The sequence below is a fragment of the Apodemus sylvaticus genome, chromosome 1 (genome assembly GCF_947179515.1).
Source record: "Apodemus sylvaticus chromosome 1, mApoSyl1.1, whole genome shotgun sequence".
NCBI classification, from domain to species: domain Eukaryota; kingdom Metazoa; phylum Chordata; class Mammalia; order Rodentia; family Muridae; genus Apodemus; species Apodemus sylvaticus.
Window position 1 is genome coordinate 109173281 of NC_067472.1, and position 13715 is coordinate 109186995.

General features: G+C 46.0%; 1 protein-coding gene across 1 annotated transcript in view; it reads right to left on the bottom strand.

Moving 5' to 3' along the window:
- Tenm4 (teneurin transmembrane protein 4) overlaps positions 1–13715 on the bottom strand; it is a 561145-nt gene that overhangs the window by 156088 nt on the left and 391342 nt on the right. The window contains 1 exon segment of the mRNA XM_052158525.1: positions 12257–12467. Coding sequence (XP_052014485.1) covers positions 12257–12467 — 211 coding nt within the window.

The window sequence follows — 13715 nt, forward strand, 5'->3', positions numbered from 1 at the left end:
AATAAGACTTCCCAGCTGGTCTACACAGCTCCTCCCAGCTGGTCTACACAGTCTCTCCCTGCTGGTCTACACAGTCTCTCCCAGCTGGTCTACACAGTCTCCCCCTGCTGGTCTACACAGCTCCTCCCAGCTGGTCTACATAGTCTCTCCAGATAGTCTACACAGTCTCTCCCAGCTGGTCTACACAGTCTCTCCCCGCTGGTCTACACAGCTCCTCCCAGCTGGTCTACACAGTCTCTCCCAGCTGGTCTACACAGTCTCTCCCAGCTGGTCTACACAGTCTCTCCCAGCTGGTCTACACAGCTCCTCCCAGCTGGTCTACACAGTTTCTCCCAGCTGGTCTACACAGTCTCTCCCTGCTGGTCTACACAGTCTCTCCCAGCTGGTCTACACAGCTCCTCCCAGCTGGTCTACACAGTCTCTCCCCGCTGGTCTACACAGTCTCTCCCCGCTGGTCTACACAGCTCCTCCCAGCTGGCCTTGACTTCATCTTCCCAGCTCTTCTCTGGGTGCACACATCCTTATCTTATTTTTCTTTTCACTCCTAGACACACTGGGTGTCACCCAAAGGCCTGAGTGGGGAAAAGGAGAGCAGTGCAGACAGTAGGACCACGTGGACCGGATCCCAGCTGCAGCCCCAGGGACCGGGTGTCTGACATACACCTAGTCATTTCAATAGTGTGGCCTTCATTTTGCATTGTGGGAGAATCCCTGTTTTGTAATTTGTTTTAGAGTTGCAATGACCCTTGCGAGGCAGTTTCCCAATCTGTCGAGCACTTGTTTCTCCTTAAGCCGTCTGTCAGCTTTTCCTTGCTATGGACTGAACCATGGTCCCCTACCAAGTCTACATCTCCATCGTGACTGGATTTCCATGGAGATAGGGACTGGGAGGGTCTAGAAGACATTAATAAAGGTTAAGTCAGGGTATCATGGGGGTTAGTCTGTCGGGATGGATTTTACAAGCTCAGACAAGGTGGCATTAGGTTTGCCTTCTTGGTACTTATACAGGTAAAGGGCCTCAGGAAGTCAAAGCAAGCCGGCAGGAAGGCCTCAGAGAAACTCTGCTAACACCTGATTCTTGGATGCCTTCTTCCCAAATCAGCAAGAAAAGAATGTAAGACCTCAGCCTGTGCATTTTGTCAGGGCAGGCCCAGGAAGCCAGCATCCTCATCTTCTCCCTTTCCTTTCCTGGTGACAGCTTTTCTTCCCTTTTATAACGCAGTCTTTGTGTGGCGTCAATTGTCCATCTTCAACCGAAGAGAGTTAGTATACAGAAAGAGATGCTTTTACAGATGCTTTGAATTCACACACACACACACACACACACACACACACACACACACAAACGATGTAAAATAGCAAAATATAGTACCGATGCTTTGTTCTGTCCACAAACTGTGCAGTAGTTAAACAAAGATAATTCACATATCCATTATATCATTAATCTTCTATTTGTGGTGAGGACATTCCAAATCTTCTATTAAAATATGTTGTGAGACGGAGTGCTTTCAATAACTTTAATTGCAGCACACTTTTTTAAGCACTCTAGTAGTTATTAGTTATTGCTCACTGCCATTGCCTAATTTATACATTAAAGTCTACACACACACACACACACACACACACACACACACGAAGGCATACAGAGTTTGTTGGTATCTACTAATTCTAAAAATCACTGGGGGCTTGGGACACGTCCCTCGCACATGTCCTCCAAACACTACTACACTCTTCTTCTGGGTTTCCACCTCTGCTCTGGCCCTGAGTTGCTGAAAATATTTACACAGTGCTTCCCAGCACACTCAGTGCTCCTCACAGTGGCCCTTTGTTCTTCACAGCTCCTCCCACAGCCTTGGCAGTGGGGACAGCCCTCCTTTCTATGCCCACAAGAACTCCCACGGGTCTCTCGATCCTGCAGACCTCGTTATGGTGTAATTACTCATGAAAGGGTCAGTTTTCCCTCTTGATTGTGGGTTCTTTTGAGGGCAAGGCTAGTTTTATTCGCTGCTAAATCTCCAGCACTTACCCATGCAGATAACTCAGCAAATGAATAAAGATGGAAACAAATAAGAAGATATTGATGCTTTCACTGCATCGTGGGGCTCTCTGGTGTAGGCTTTTATAGGAGTGTTTGGTGAGCCTGAGACTTATGAAAAAACTCCACACCTCTTAGACAACACCCCATGGCTCCTGCACACAGCAGTTAGAGTTCAACTCAGCTCTGGCTGAGAGTCAAGCCTTTGCTCTCCCTCTGGACCACAGCATCTCTCCAGGCACAGCCCCGCCGCCCCTTTATTTCTCACCCCCTTCACTAGCCACCACCAGTTCCAGTCCGGATAAAATGCTGCACATTTTGTCAGTATCACCATGAAGGGAAGAGGAAAGGTACTGGCATCTCTCACGGATGATGTACTGGAATTTCTTGTAGACAGGAGAAGCAGCTTTTAGTAACTGACAGTGAAAAGAGATAACAGGAAACCCAGCCATCAGTTGCAAAAATCAAACCACTACTGAAAAAAAAAATCCTCTTCCATGGGTAACTTCATCGGGTTGGTGAGTGGAGTAGAAAGAGGGCGTCTTTCAGCGGGGTGAGGCTCAGGTTGGGGATGCTCTCTCAACTAAGAAAATGAACCTCAAGCACCATTGAGAGAGAGAGAGAGAGAGAGAGAGAGAGAGAGAGAGAGAGAGAGAGAGAGAGAGAGAGAGAGAGAGAGAGAGCATTCTGTGTATCTGGGAGGAGGGAAGCCATCTTTAAAACCCCTCTATCTTTATGATGATCTGACTATGACTGCATAGGGACACACAAAGGTCACAATGATAGAAACTTGAATATAGATCCGGCCATTGATGCATAAGAAGAGCATGAAGGTGAAGGTTAGACTGCTAACTCGCCTACGAGACCTTGACCAGTAGCACTGAGTCTCAAGTTCTTCATCTATAGCATGGAAATAGAGTCTAACTCCTGAGTTGTCCAGGAACTTAGGATGCACCGAGTACAGTCCCTGGCTCCACAACATTGAGCTATAATTATGTTCCCGACCGAGTGATGAGGCTTAACTAAGTAAGCCTCAGTTCTCTTAAGAAGACTGGGAATGCACCGTCAAGGAGAGATTCTGGCATTACATAGTCTCATTGAGGCTGAGGACGGAGTCTCAGCATCCAGGATCTTCCTGCTGAACAGCCCTCAGCACGTTTCCCAGTCCCCACCCCTGCAGCTCTGACCCTCATGGGTCCCTGCCAGCAGCATGTGTTTGCTTGCTAACACAGACCCTCTTCCCCTCTTCTCTCCTTCCATTTTAGCCTCCACCCGTGGAAAATGTCATCCTAACTTGTGAGGCTGGCCAGTTATCTCCACCGCTTAGACATCAGTCAGTTGGAGTCATTGATGTCCACTTCTGTTTCTGGCTAGCACCAGGCCTGCCTACGTAACAGGAAGATCGTTCCCAGAGTTTCTAGTGCCTGTAACTTGAAGTCACTTTTAAATGTGTGTGTCATATCCATCCCAAGTCCTGCAGTGACTTCCCTTGCTACCCTTGGGATTTGTTGAAAAATAAAAATCTGCATGCCACATGGAAAGACCCTCACAGATGGGTTCCTGGCTACTGCTCCAGCCTTCCCAGATATGCGCAGCCCCTTGAAGCTCCCTCTGAGTTCCCAGAACCCCACCCTGCTCCTCCTCAAGCTTCACATTGCTCTTCTGCCGGGGTGGGCCATTCTTCCTCCAGCTTCCTCTTCATAGCTCCTGCCGCACACCCCTGCAGCCTAGTTCAGGCCTCATGGGTGCTTCTCTAAGGGTCTTCGTTTCTTATCCTAGTATACACTGACCATTTGTGGTCATGGGTTTATATCTATGTATATATATGTGTGTGTGTGAGAGAGATGTAGATATGTATATGTGATTTGTATATGTGATATGTATATTTATATGTGTGTATATATAAGTGTATGTATGTGTGTATGAGATATGTAGATAAGTACATGTTATTTGTATGTGTGATATGTATATGTATGTGTGTATATATATGTGTGTGTGATATGTAGATATGTATATGTGATATGTATATGTGTATATATATGTGTGTGTGTGTGTGTGTGTGTGTGAGAGAGAGAGAGAGAGAGAGAGAGAGAGAGATGTAGAGTTTATGACTAGCTTCAAACTTGAGAAGTTTAAGCCTATATACAAATTCCAACAGTGCAGGGCACATGGCTATTTTATGTTCACTGACATGGAATGGCTACTTGGGTCATGGATGGTAAAAAGGCAGTCAGAAACCAGTGAGTAAATAAATAGATAGGCAAACTGATATGGTCTCAGTCTATTTGCAGTCTGCTTTCCTGCCTATCCTCTGATATTCAAGGTTATGGCCACAGTGCTTGGTTCTCCAGGTGGTGTGAGGAAACAGAGCCACGCCCTCTCCCCTCTTCCCACTGGTGCAGGCAGCATCCTTCTCCTTAGTGCTATCTCACCTGAGGCCCCTGGATCACCTCCACGATCAAGTTATGCAGGTGCCTCAGGGTTGGACCTGTGTCCTGGGTTAGTCTTTCAGACAGTCCAAGGGCTCTTGGCTGGTGCTTGCTGAACCAAATAGCAAGGATGGAGTCTGAGAGAGATACTACTGGCTGCCTACCCCACAATACTGCCCTTGTTTCTGAAAGAATCCTACTTTTGGTTGGAGAGCCAACATGGCAAGCTAAAACTGTTCCATTCCAGATAATCTTACAGCCCTGAGTGTCCAGAAAACATACTTTAGCCGAAGGGATGCTAAGCTACATGATTTAAGGAGAAGTCCTGCTTTCTTATGTCTTCCCCTTTCTTCTTTTCCTCTGTCTTTTCTTATTCCCTAATTGAAAGGAAGGTGATTCCTGGCTTTCTTAGGCTTGCCTCTTACTTTAGTAGAGTCTGTTTGTTTGTATATGTCCGTATGTGTGTTTGTACATGTGTGTGTGTTTGTGTATGTATGTGTGCATATGTGTGAGTGTATTTGTATGTGTATGTATGTTTGTATATGTGGGTATGCATGTGTATGCATGTGTATATTTGTGTGTATGTTTGCATATATGTGTGTGTACTTGTGTGTGTGTGTATATATATATATATATATATGTTGTATATTGTAGAGAGCCTTATTGGGATGCCATGCCACCTGGCAGGAACTTGACATTGACCAAAGTGAAGTTCCTCTCCCAGCCTTTGAGCAGGAATTCCTGTGTTAGCCATAATTCCCTCCAAGGTGAAGTTCATTGTTCCTCCAGATCTACAAATTCCTGAATTAAGCTGTCAAGCCTACACCCAGTGAACCGCCATACCAGTTTCCTGGAGCATACTCTGGAATTTGAGGTAAGGGTCCTGCCTGAAACTTTAAAATTCTGAGTCCTCCATTAAACCTTGAAACTTTGAGCAGCAGGTGCTATCTTGGTCTCATCTCTTTTCGCTGCCTTCCCATACATTCCCAGCTTCCCTTCCAGGTTCAATGTAACTGCGGGCAGTTATAGTGTGTGTGTGTGTGTGTGTGTGTGTGTGTGTGTGTGTGTGTGCGCGTGTGTGTGTGTGTGTGTGTGTGTATGTGTGTGTGTGTGTGTGTGTGTGTGTGTAGCAGCTACTTTATGCCCATGAGGCAGCAACTACGAAAACAATCCCAGAGCAAGACTGGCAGAGTACAGAGGAGACAGAGCCTTGTCCCCGATGAAGCCACCGAACTGCTGGAACATCTGGGGCAGGAGTGACATAAAGACATCACAGCCCCTGAAACGGCACCTGAGTAGAGTTCTTGCTCTTCACTCACTAGCCATGTCTAAGTCCTTCCCACACTGGCAGACCCTTCTGCTGCTGGGCAGCCACTGGTATCCTTTACTGGTATCCATTACCCTTTCTTTCCTGTTTTTGAGATTTCAGAACATTCATGTCTGTGGTAAGATACCTAGAGCAGCAGCAGGAATGGGGCAATGGGAGGCCTGACTTTTACGGAGCAGGGGAAGGTACCGTGGGGCTAGCTTTCCAGTTGTCAGTAAAATGTTCTGATACTCCCAGCTCTTCAAACAGTGTGGCCACGATCTCCAACAAGCTGACCTAAGCTGTCCTTTGACCTACGATTTCATCCCACTAGACCAATGCTCCCACTGAATCACTGTATCAGGGGAGGCAAATTCACAGGGCACTGTTCCAAAGGAGCAATTCCATTAGAAATCCTGCAAAGTACCAATGCCATGTACAAGAAGGTTAGTTTAGAGTCAGGAGAGCCAGATCCTTCACTGCTCACTTTCTCCTTGACAGCAGAAGTCAAAGGGAAGGAACGGTGGGTGTTGACAACAGGCCTACTCAAGACAGAATGTGCTCAGTCAGCTTTCTTGGTTGCTTGTTTGAAGAGCAGCAGTTGGTTTTCATATGAACTACTTTATCACCAGATCCCTGTGAACACACTCAAAGGCTGGTGCCTGATTAGGGCAAGGGGAAGAAAGAAGCACTGGTCTAGCAAGCTGTGGATAATCACAGAGGGACCTGGTTATGATGAGGCAGAGAGGCCAAAACATAGCTAGTGTTCCTTGCAACAAAGAGCAATGAACTAGGAGAAATCCAGGGAAGCCACAGCTGTGCCACTACAAGGGTCCTTTTGTCATCTCTGATGTCCTGTGCCCCAGATTACAGTCTACAACCCCAGAAAATCCCCTGGACCATATGAATGAATGGCTCCTGATCCAGGGCTCAGAAGGAAGCCTTCTGGTTCTCATCATTTTATCTCCATATGTGAAATCCTATCTCCATGCCCAGGCAGTGCAGTTAGCTTCCTGCTTGGGGTAGCACCCAAGGCTTTCCTGGGTGACTCACATCTGCCCATGCTCTGGCTGCACAGTCGTCCAGCCTCTTAGCCAGCTCCTAGGTTTCTAGTTACCCACCTCTAGCTCTTGCCATTCCCGCAACTTGGAATAGACACCTTACCATTTACTTCCTATTCTTCTTCGTTAATGAGTATCTTTTCAAGTAAGTTTTTATGTAATGTGTGTTGCCTCATGCACATATGTGGGCACCATAGTGAACATATGGAGATCAGAGGACAACTTGTAGGGGTCAGTTTTCTCTTTGCACTGTGTGGGTCCCAGGGATCAAACTCAGGTCACAAGGTTGGCAGCAAATGCTTCACTTCTTGAGCAAACCCACTAGCTCGCTATTTTCCTTAAGTATGACTAAGCCACACATGAGTTAAAGACGAGATTAAATGTTCCTCTAGACCCAGAGCCTCTGGGAGCCACTCAGCAGGACACACCCTTCCCCATTCCCATCTCTTGGTCCTTTGATCTGGGCCTCCCGAATGACCTTCCTTGCTCCTTTCTTTGTCTTAGAGGCAGTTACCATATAAACACCATGTCCATCAGTCCAAAGCACTAGCTACCTCCTCCAGGTACTCAGCATGGAAAAAAGCCAAGGTTAGATAATGGATGGAAAGCAAGGAGAAAAGATGGAAGGAAAAGAAAGGAGCTGAACCACCTCCAGTGCCTGGACAGACGAGACTGATTCCCAGTCGCTGCCTGCCGATAAACAAGCAGACCGGCCCTTTCAATTAGCACCAGGAAGGTCAGCGCACGTTCCTTATAAAAACTCCCCTGGCCAGGGCTTTCTAACAGTGGTTCCCGTTTCTCCTGGGTTTCCAAATCTACCGTAGGCCACCTCTGTTATTTGGCAGCTTGGCTTGCCTGGCTGCGGTGTCAGGTTGATCTGTCCTTTTATGCTTTGGCATGAATCCAAAGGAAAGGATAAGTTGCTAGCTGGAGACCCAGCATCCCACGCTGCTAACTTGTCAGGCCTCAGGGTGGCAAGTCACCCAGGGAAAGGTCTTCTCACTTTTAAAAGTTTTAGATGCTGTAAGTTTTGTTTTGTTTTGTTTTGTTTCACCGTAGTCTTTTTAATGACTTCTCAAGAAAACTTCCTGGATCGATGTGAGGTTCTTACTGATAATTGGAGGCAAGTTAACAAGGGGAAAGTTATGATTCATAGAACACAAACAGAAATAAAATATTAAATCATATCCATGACAAATAGTGAGATTCTTGTGCAGTGGGGACCCAAGGGGATTAGAATTCAAGTTCCCATTCTGGCTTTGCTTTTAACATTGGACAAGTCATCTAAGCCCTTGGAACCTTAGCTTCTTCATCTATAGAGTTAAATGGAAGGGGGGAAATATCTCTTTCAGAGCTGGGGATATGCATCAGTGAATAAAGTGTTTATCCTGCAGGGACCAGGATCTGACTGAGTTCAACTCCTAGAACTTGCATAAAAAAGCTTGGGTGTGGTGGTGTACAGAATTCCAGGGCTGGGGCTTGATGACTGATTAGCCTAATCTAAATGGGGGCTTAGGGCAGAAAGACCTTGTCCGAAGAACAACATCCAACATTATTTTTTGCTATCTATACTCTCTCACATATACACACACACCCTCGTGTCTAAGGCTGTCGTCAGTTATGTAGGACAAAGCATGGTTCCCAGTGCATGCTACATGCATTTCAGATATTTGATGAGTCATGAACCAATGAATATGTGGAAAACAAATTAAATATACAAACTTGAGTAAAAGTTTGTTCCAGGTGAGGAGGCGACATGCCGAGAAGAGGGAAACCCTAAGTGTCACAGGAAGCCAGTGTGAAATCACACCTAGCTGTTCCTGCAGCGTCCCCAAACCTCAACTTCCTCATTTGCAATGGGGATGTTTTTTTCCTTCCAGAGTTAGTGTAAATCTCAAATGATGAATATAAAAATTCTTTGCAAACTGCAAGAGGCGAATTAGACTTTAGCTGTCTCAGTATACCTCGCCTTGCAAGTGGGATCCTGTGATGTCATTAACACCTGCGGTCAGCAAGGCTGCCACTTTGGAGGAATCAGGGAGAAACAGTCCCCTCTGATTCTAAATCTCCCTATGCTAGGGGAAGGCTATCATTTTTGAAAGCAGATGCCATATTTCATTTTAAAACTAGCTTTGATTCAGTGGGAGTGTACACTCTGGATGCGCATGCGTGTGTGCCTGTATAATCGTGCACAGTTGTGGCATAGATCCAGTTTAGTGAGAACTATGTCAACCCCAGGTCTCTGTGTGAAAATACTTGTATATCCAGTTTGGAAAGTGCCTTTAGATATTTTTTTCCAAGGCAAACGATAAACTCACTTGATTTAGAGTTATCAGCTGGTTTGCATTAAATAGGGGGAAAAGCAAAAACATACACAATGCAGCCATTTGTTAGACACAATTATTTCTCCCGTTACTTAATTACAAGCAGACATAAATACGCTGAATTCTGACATCTCAGGTCTTCTTAAATTCTCGATCTGTGTTTCAGCATGTAATGAAAGGAGGGTCATATTCCACTTTGTGTGTTAAGCAAACCCAAGAGTTATAATTGTATATTGGGACCATAATGACTTTGCTAAAGCAAGGCCTAAACTTTTAATTAACCTGCCAAGACAAATTACAGCTCACAGCTCACAGGTAACGATCACGGACAGCCAAGACTCAATGCTGCGGACTCTCGGGAAAGAGGGATTAATAGCAACATCAGAATCAGTCTGTTTTTGTATTAAAAAGAAAAAAAAGTGTTCATTAAACAATCATTGTAGTTTGAAGGGAGGCAGACGGACCAGAAAGACATTGAGAGAAAATGGAAGAGGAGGGAGGGGCAGACTACTCTCTCGAAGGGACTGCTTCCCCCTCTCGAGCATGCGCAGTGGCTCAATAAGTACCAGACACTCTTTGCTCTTTTTCCTAGTGCTCAGTGTGGACTGCAAACAACTACTTAAGACCTTCTTTCCAGGCAGGGAAGGGTCAGCATACCACTGACAGTCACAGAAGTAACACGGAACCACACAGGAAGGGAGGGGCAGGAACCAGTTGCATGGGTTGTTTTCAGAGCCTGGTTGACCAAGAGTGCCCGGGCTCTCCTATCTGTCCACAGACTGAGGGCTTCTGAAGGAAGGACCAGGAACCCGAACTTCTGCTTGATGCCTCAGCTGATTCCTTTGTTCAACAGCGTTTGAGGAGGACCATGACTATAGGCCCTTGCTGCTTAAAACAGGCACCATAGCATGGGCTCCACTGGGTGCAGCTCCCCGAGACCTGACAGAGTACATTCTGCATTTTATCCAGATCCACATGTAGTTCTTCAGTGCACTGATATATAGGAAGCATGAGAAAACCTATCTGTTCTAGCATACAGGAAAGGGTTAAGGGACAGTTTTAAGTTATCTAGGTGAGAGGAACCAGGTCTTAATTATAACAGAACAGTTTAGCATGCTCTGACAAGCATCCTCTGGCAAAGGAACATCCCATCATTTTCTTACTGTTTTAAGATGCATATCCTAATTAAATGGCTTTCTTTGGGAATTTAAATTAATAACCTTTCATATTTACACTCAGTTGTTAAAACAGAAATCTGACTGTAAATTCTCCTAGCTCTGTGTGGGCCCAGTGGTGTGTGCCTCCTTGTGAACTGGGCCTAGAAGGAATCAGGCTAGGAGATTAGGGAACTCAGATGCCGTGGGACATGATAATTGTGTCCCTAAATTAAAGCCACTATACCAAGAAAGAAAATATGTAGTGACTGCTGTCTAGCAGAACCTGAGAAGTGACGGCTCAGCCATTGCTGAGGCCAGCCTCCAGTTTCCAGCCTCCAAGCCTTCAGCCTCCAATGGCAGGGGTTGGGAGCTTCAATGTTGGCCTCTATGTCAGCAATAGCTAGTAAGACCAGCTTCAGATTCCAGAATGTTTTTAAATTAATCAAGTAATTAATTTGTTTTTTGAGACAGGGTTTGTCTGGATAGCCCTGACTGTCCCAGAATTCCTCTGTAGACTAGGCTGGCTTCAGACTCAGAGATGAACCTGTCTTCACACATGCTGAGATTAAACACATGTGCCATCACCTCCTTGCACATTTGTTTATTTTTATTTTCTGTGTATTAGTGTTTTGCCTGCATATATGTCTGTGTGAGGGATGTTGGGTCCCCTAGAACTGGAGTTACAGACAGTGGTGAGCCGTCATGTAGGTGTTGGGCCTTCTGGAAAAGCATTTAGTGCTCTTAACTGCTGAGCTATCTTCCGGCCCCAGATTCCAGAATCTCAACAAACCAATGGATGGAAAAGAATAAGAATCTGCATGATGCTAAAAGCCAAGCTCACAGTAGAACTTCTGACTAAGCCAGTTTCCCGCTACACCACATAGGAAACAAGAGAGGAACCAATAGTGTGGCAACTGGCAAAGCCCTGGGCTGCTGAGGTCCCTGATGAAGGAAACCTGGGCAGGCAAAGGTCACGCTCTTGCTTATTCCTTACAGACCAAGTGGCACTGCCCACAGGAAACTCAATGTGTATCGTGACGACAGGCTAGACCTCTAGTCAAGGACAACACAGAGGGACATTTCCTTCATCAACACTAGTTGTTGGATACCACCTTTGCTTTTTTGCCGTGAAGGTAAAATATTAAGGCAGAATATAGCAGAAGCACATTACCCACGCTCCATTTAACAGAAAGGTTCACTCTGCCTCAATACCAAGGCAAAACTGCAAATAAGAGGGAAAAGGGATGAAAATAACTACCTGATTAGGAGGGAGAATCGGGATCCTTGAGGAATGCTGGAAACTTAGTACCAAGTCAAGAAATGTTCCTTTACATTTCCTGTGTCAGAGAGATGCCCAGCCAACGTGCACTCTAAAGCATTCATAGGCAATGTTCCTGTCCAAGAGCCCCGGGCCATGGAGCTATGTCCTGGCTAAGTTTTAGATACCAGGACACACTGTGTCAGAAAACAGGATAGTTCTGTTCTCAGTGAAACCCCAGTGCAACTGCAACCTGCTCTGCCAGCCCTGTCTCTGCCATTTCACTCTTTCTCCAAGTCATTGTCTTGTTCTCTCATCTGCCAGCATCTGCTGAGTTCAGACAAACCCAAGTCAGACCAGACCCAACTGGCAAGTCAACGGGTTGACCTAAGTGAGACTTTAGAGACAGGTGGGAGGCAAGTGCCAATGAGGGGCATGTGTCTTCAGTGTGGTTTGCCACCCAGGATTCCTATTTGAATGGGAGTTTTGCTTCCTAGCTCTTGAGGCAGCTGGTGGTTCACACACCTTATCCAGCAAGTCCACCTGGGATGACCTTGTATGCTCAGCAAGAGCTATAGCTATTCAACTCCAGTCATATTCAAGTCTGATTCCTTGTCAGTACCAACTCCTCAGTCCACACAACTGCCCTCTCATCAAAGACACTGATAGAGGGTGTAGCTGCTTACCAATGGTGGTGGTGAGAAAGGAAACCACTTCAGACTCTTTCCCATCATTGTAAAAGGCCAGGTGCCAGATTCCCGAATCCAGATACTGGATGAAACCGGTCTCGTGGCTGGATGGGGGGACAGTGCCCCGTGATTGGCGCTGAGGACCCTCCAGGCTCCTTGCCTCTTGGGTTAGGAGTCTTCTTCCATCCAGTAGCTCCACAAAGTCAAACTAAAGCACAAAGAGAGTAAAGTTAGCAATGGACTGACAGCTCCACCTGCCAAGCGTCCTGCAGGGCTTCTCCTGTGGAGTCTAGAAGGGAAGAGAGTCAGGAAGGGAAGCCAGGAGGACAGACCCAACAAATCCTCCTTAGAACTACAGTTGTCATGGTAATATTCTTCTAACTCGTGTGAACGTGGCAAAATTAATGATTATTCATTGTCTTGCTTTGCTTTAATTTTGGGACATGGAAGCCTTTACTTGATAATGTATACATTAAGACAGCCATGCGTTGGTGGCAGGTACTTCAGTAGAAATAACCCAGCCACTTTGTGATCACTGGAGGTTTATGTAAGGACACATGGGAATCTTAGGAATTTGGAGTGGGATTGGAACACTGAGTAGGGTTGGGTTAGTCATGGGCTGAATTCAATTAGCTCAAAATTCCATCAGTGAAACTCGAGCAAAGATTGACTTAAGACTGTTGGCTTGAAGCTCCAGAGGAGTCCACCATGCAGTATGAACATCAGGATGGTGACGCCCTGCTGCCTCACCCCGAGTAGCTACCTAGTTAGATTTTAGTAGGTGGAAGATATTTAGCCTACCTCAAACAAAGCCCATGCTGTGGAAGTCCAGGGCTGGAGTGGTTCTGTGGTCACCAGGAACCAGGCTCATCTATTGCTCTGTGACCTGACTGTTGGCTAATACTGGAGCTAAAATGATTACATATGACCTCGGAATGGATGATGGATATTTATGGTTTGGATGACTTTAGCTCCAAAGCTAGCATGTGTGTCATCATCTGTCATACCTGTGCATGCGCACACACTGGGTATGTGCTGCACAGGCCTCTGTTCTCTCTGACACATGACTCCTCCTCATCCTATTTCTTTATTTTCCTTCCCTCTTCCTCTCTTTTGGTGTCAGAGATGGAATCCAGAGTCCAGCATGGTAAGCACATGCATTGTCCCTGAACTAAACTCCCAGCTACTTGGTTAAGTTCCTGTTTCTGGCATATGTGTCCAAACAGCTATGCAATCCTGAAGAAATGTAGGAATGCAAGAGGCAGGGAAAGTACTGTTTATTTTGTGCCAGCTCCTATGCTAAGGGTTCTATGAGTGTTCCTTGTTATGAGAAGTCTGCAGGGCAGTTACTATTATTTCCCACATTATTGGTGAGGAAACTCTCAAGAAAAGGATGAATCGTGGACCCAAGCTTGCATAGCCTCTGGCAAGAGGACTCAATCACAGTGAGTGGTTT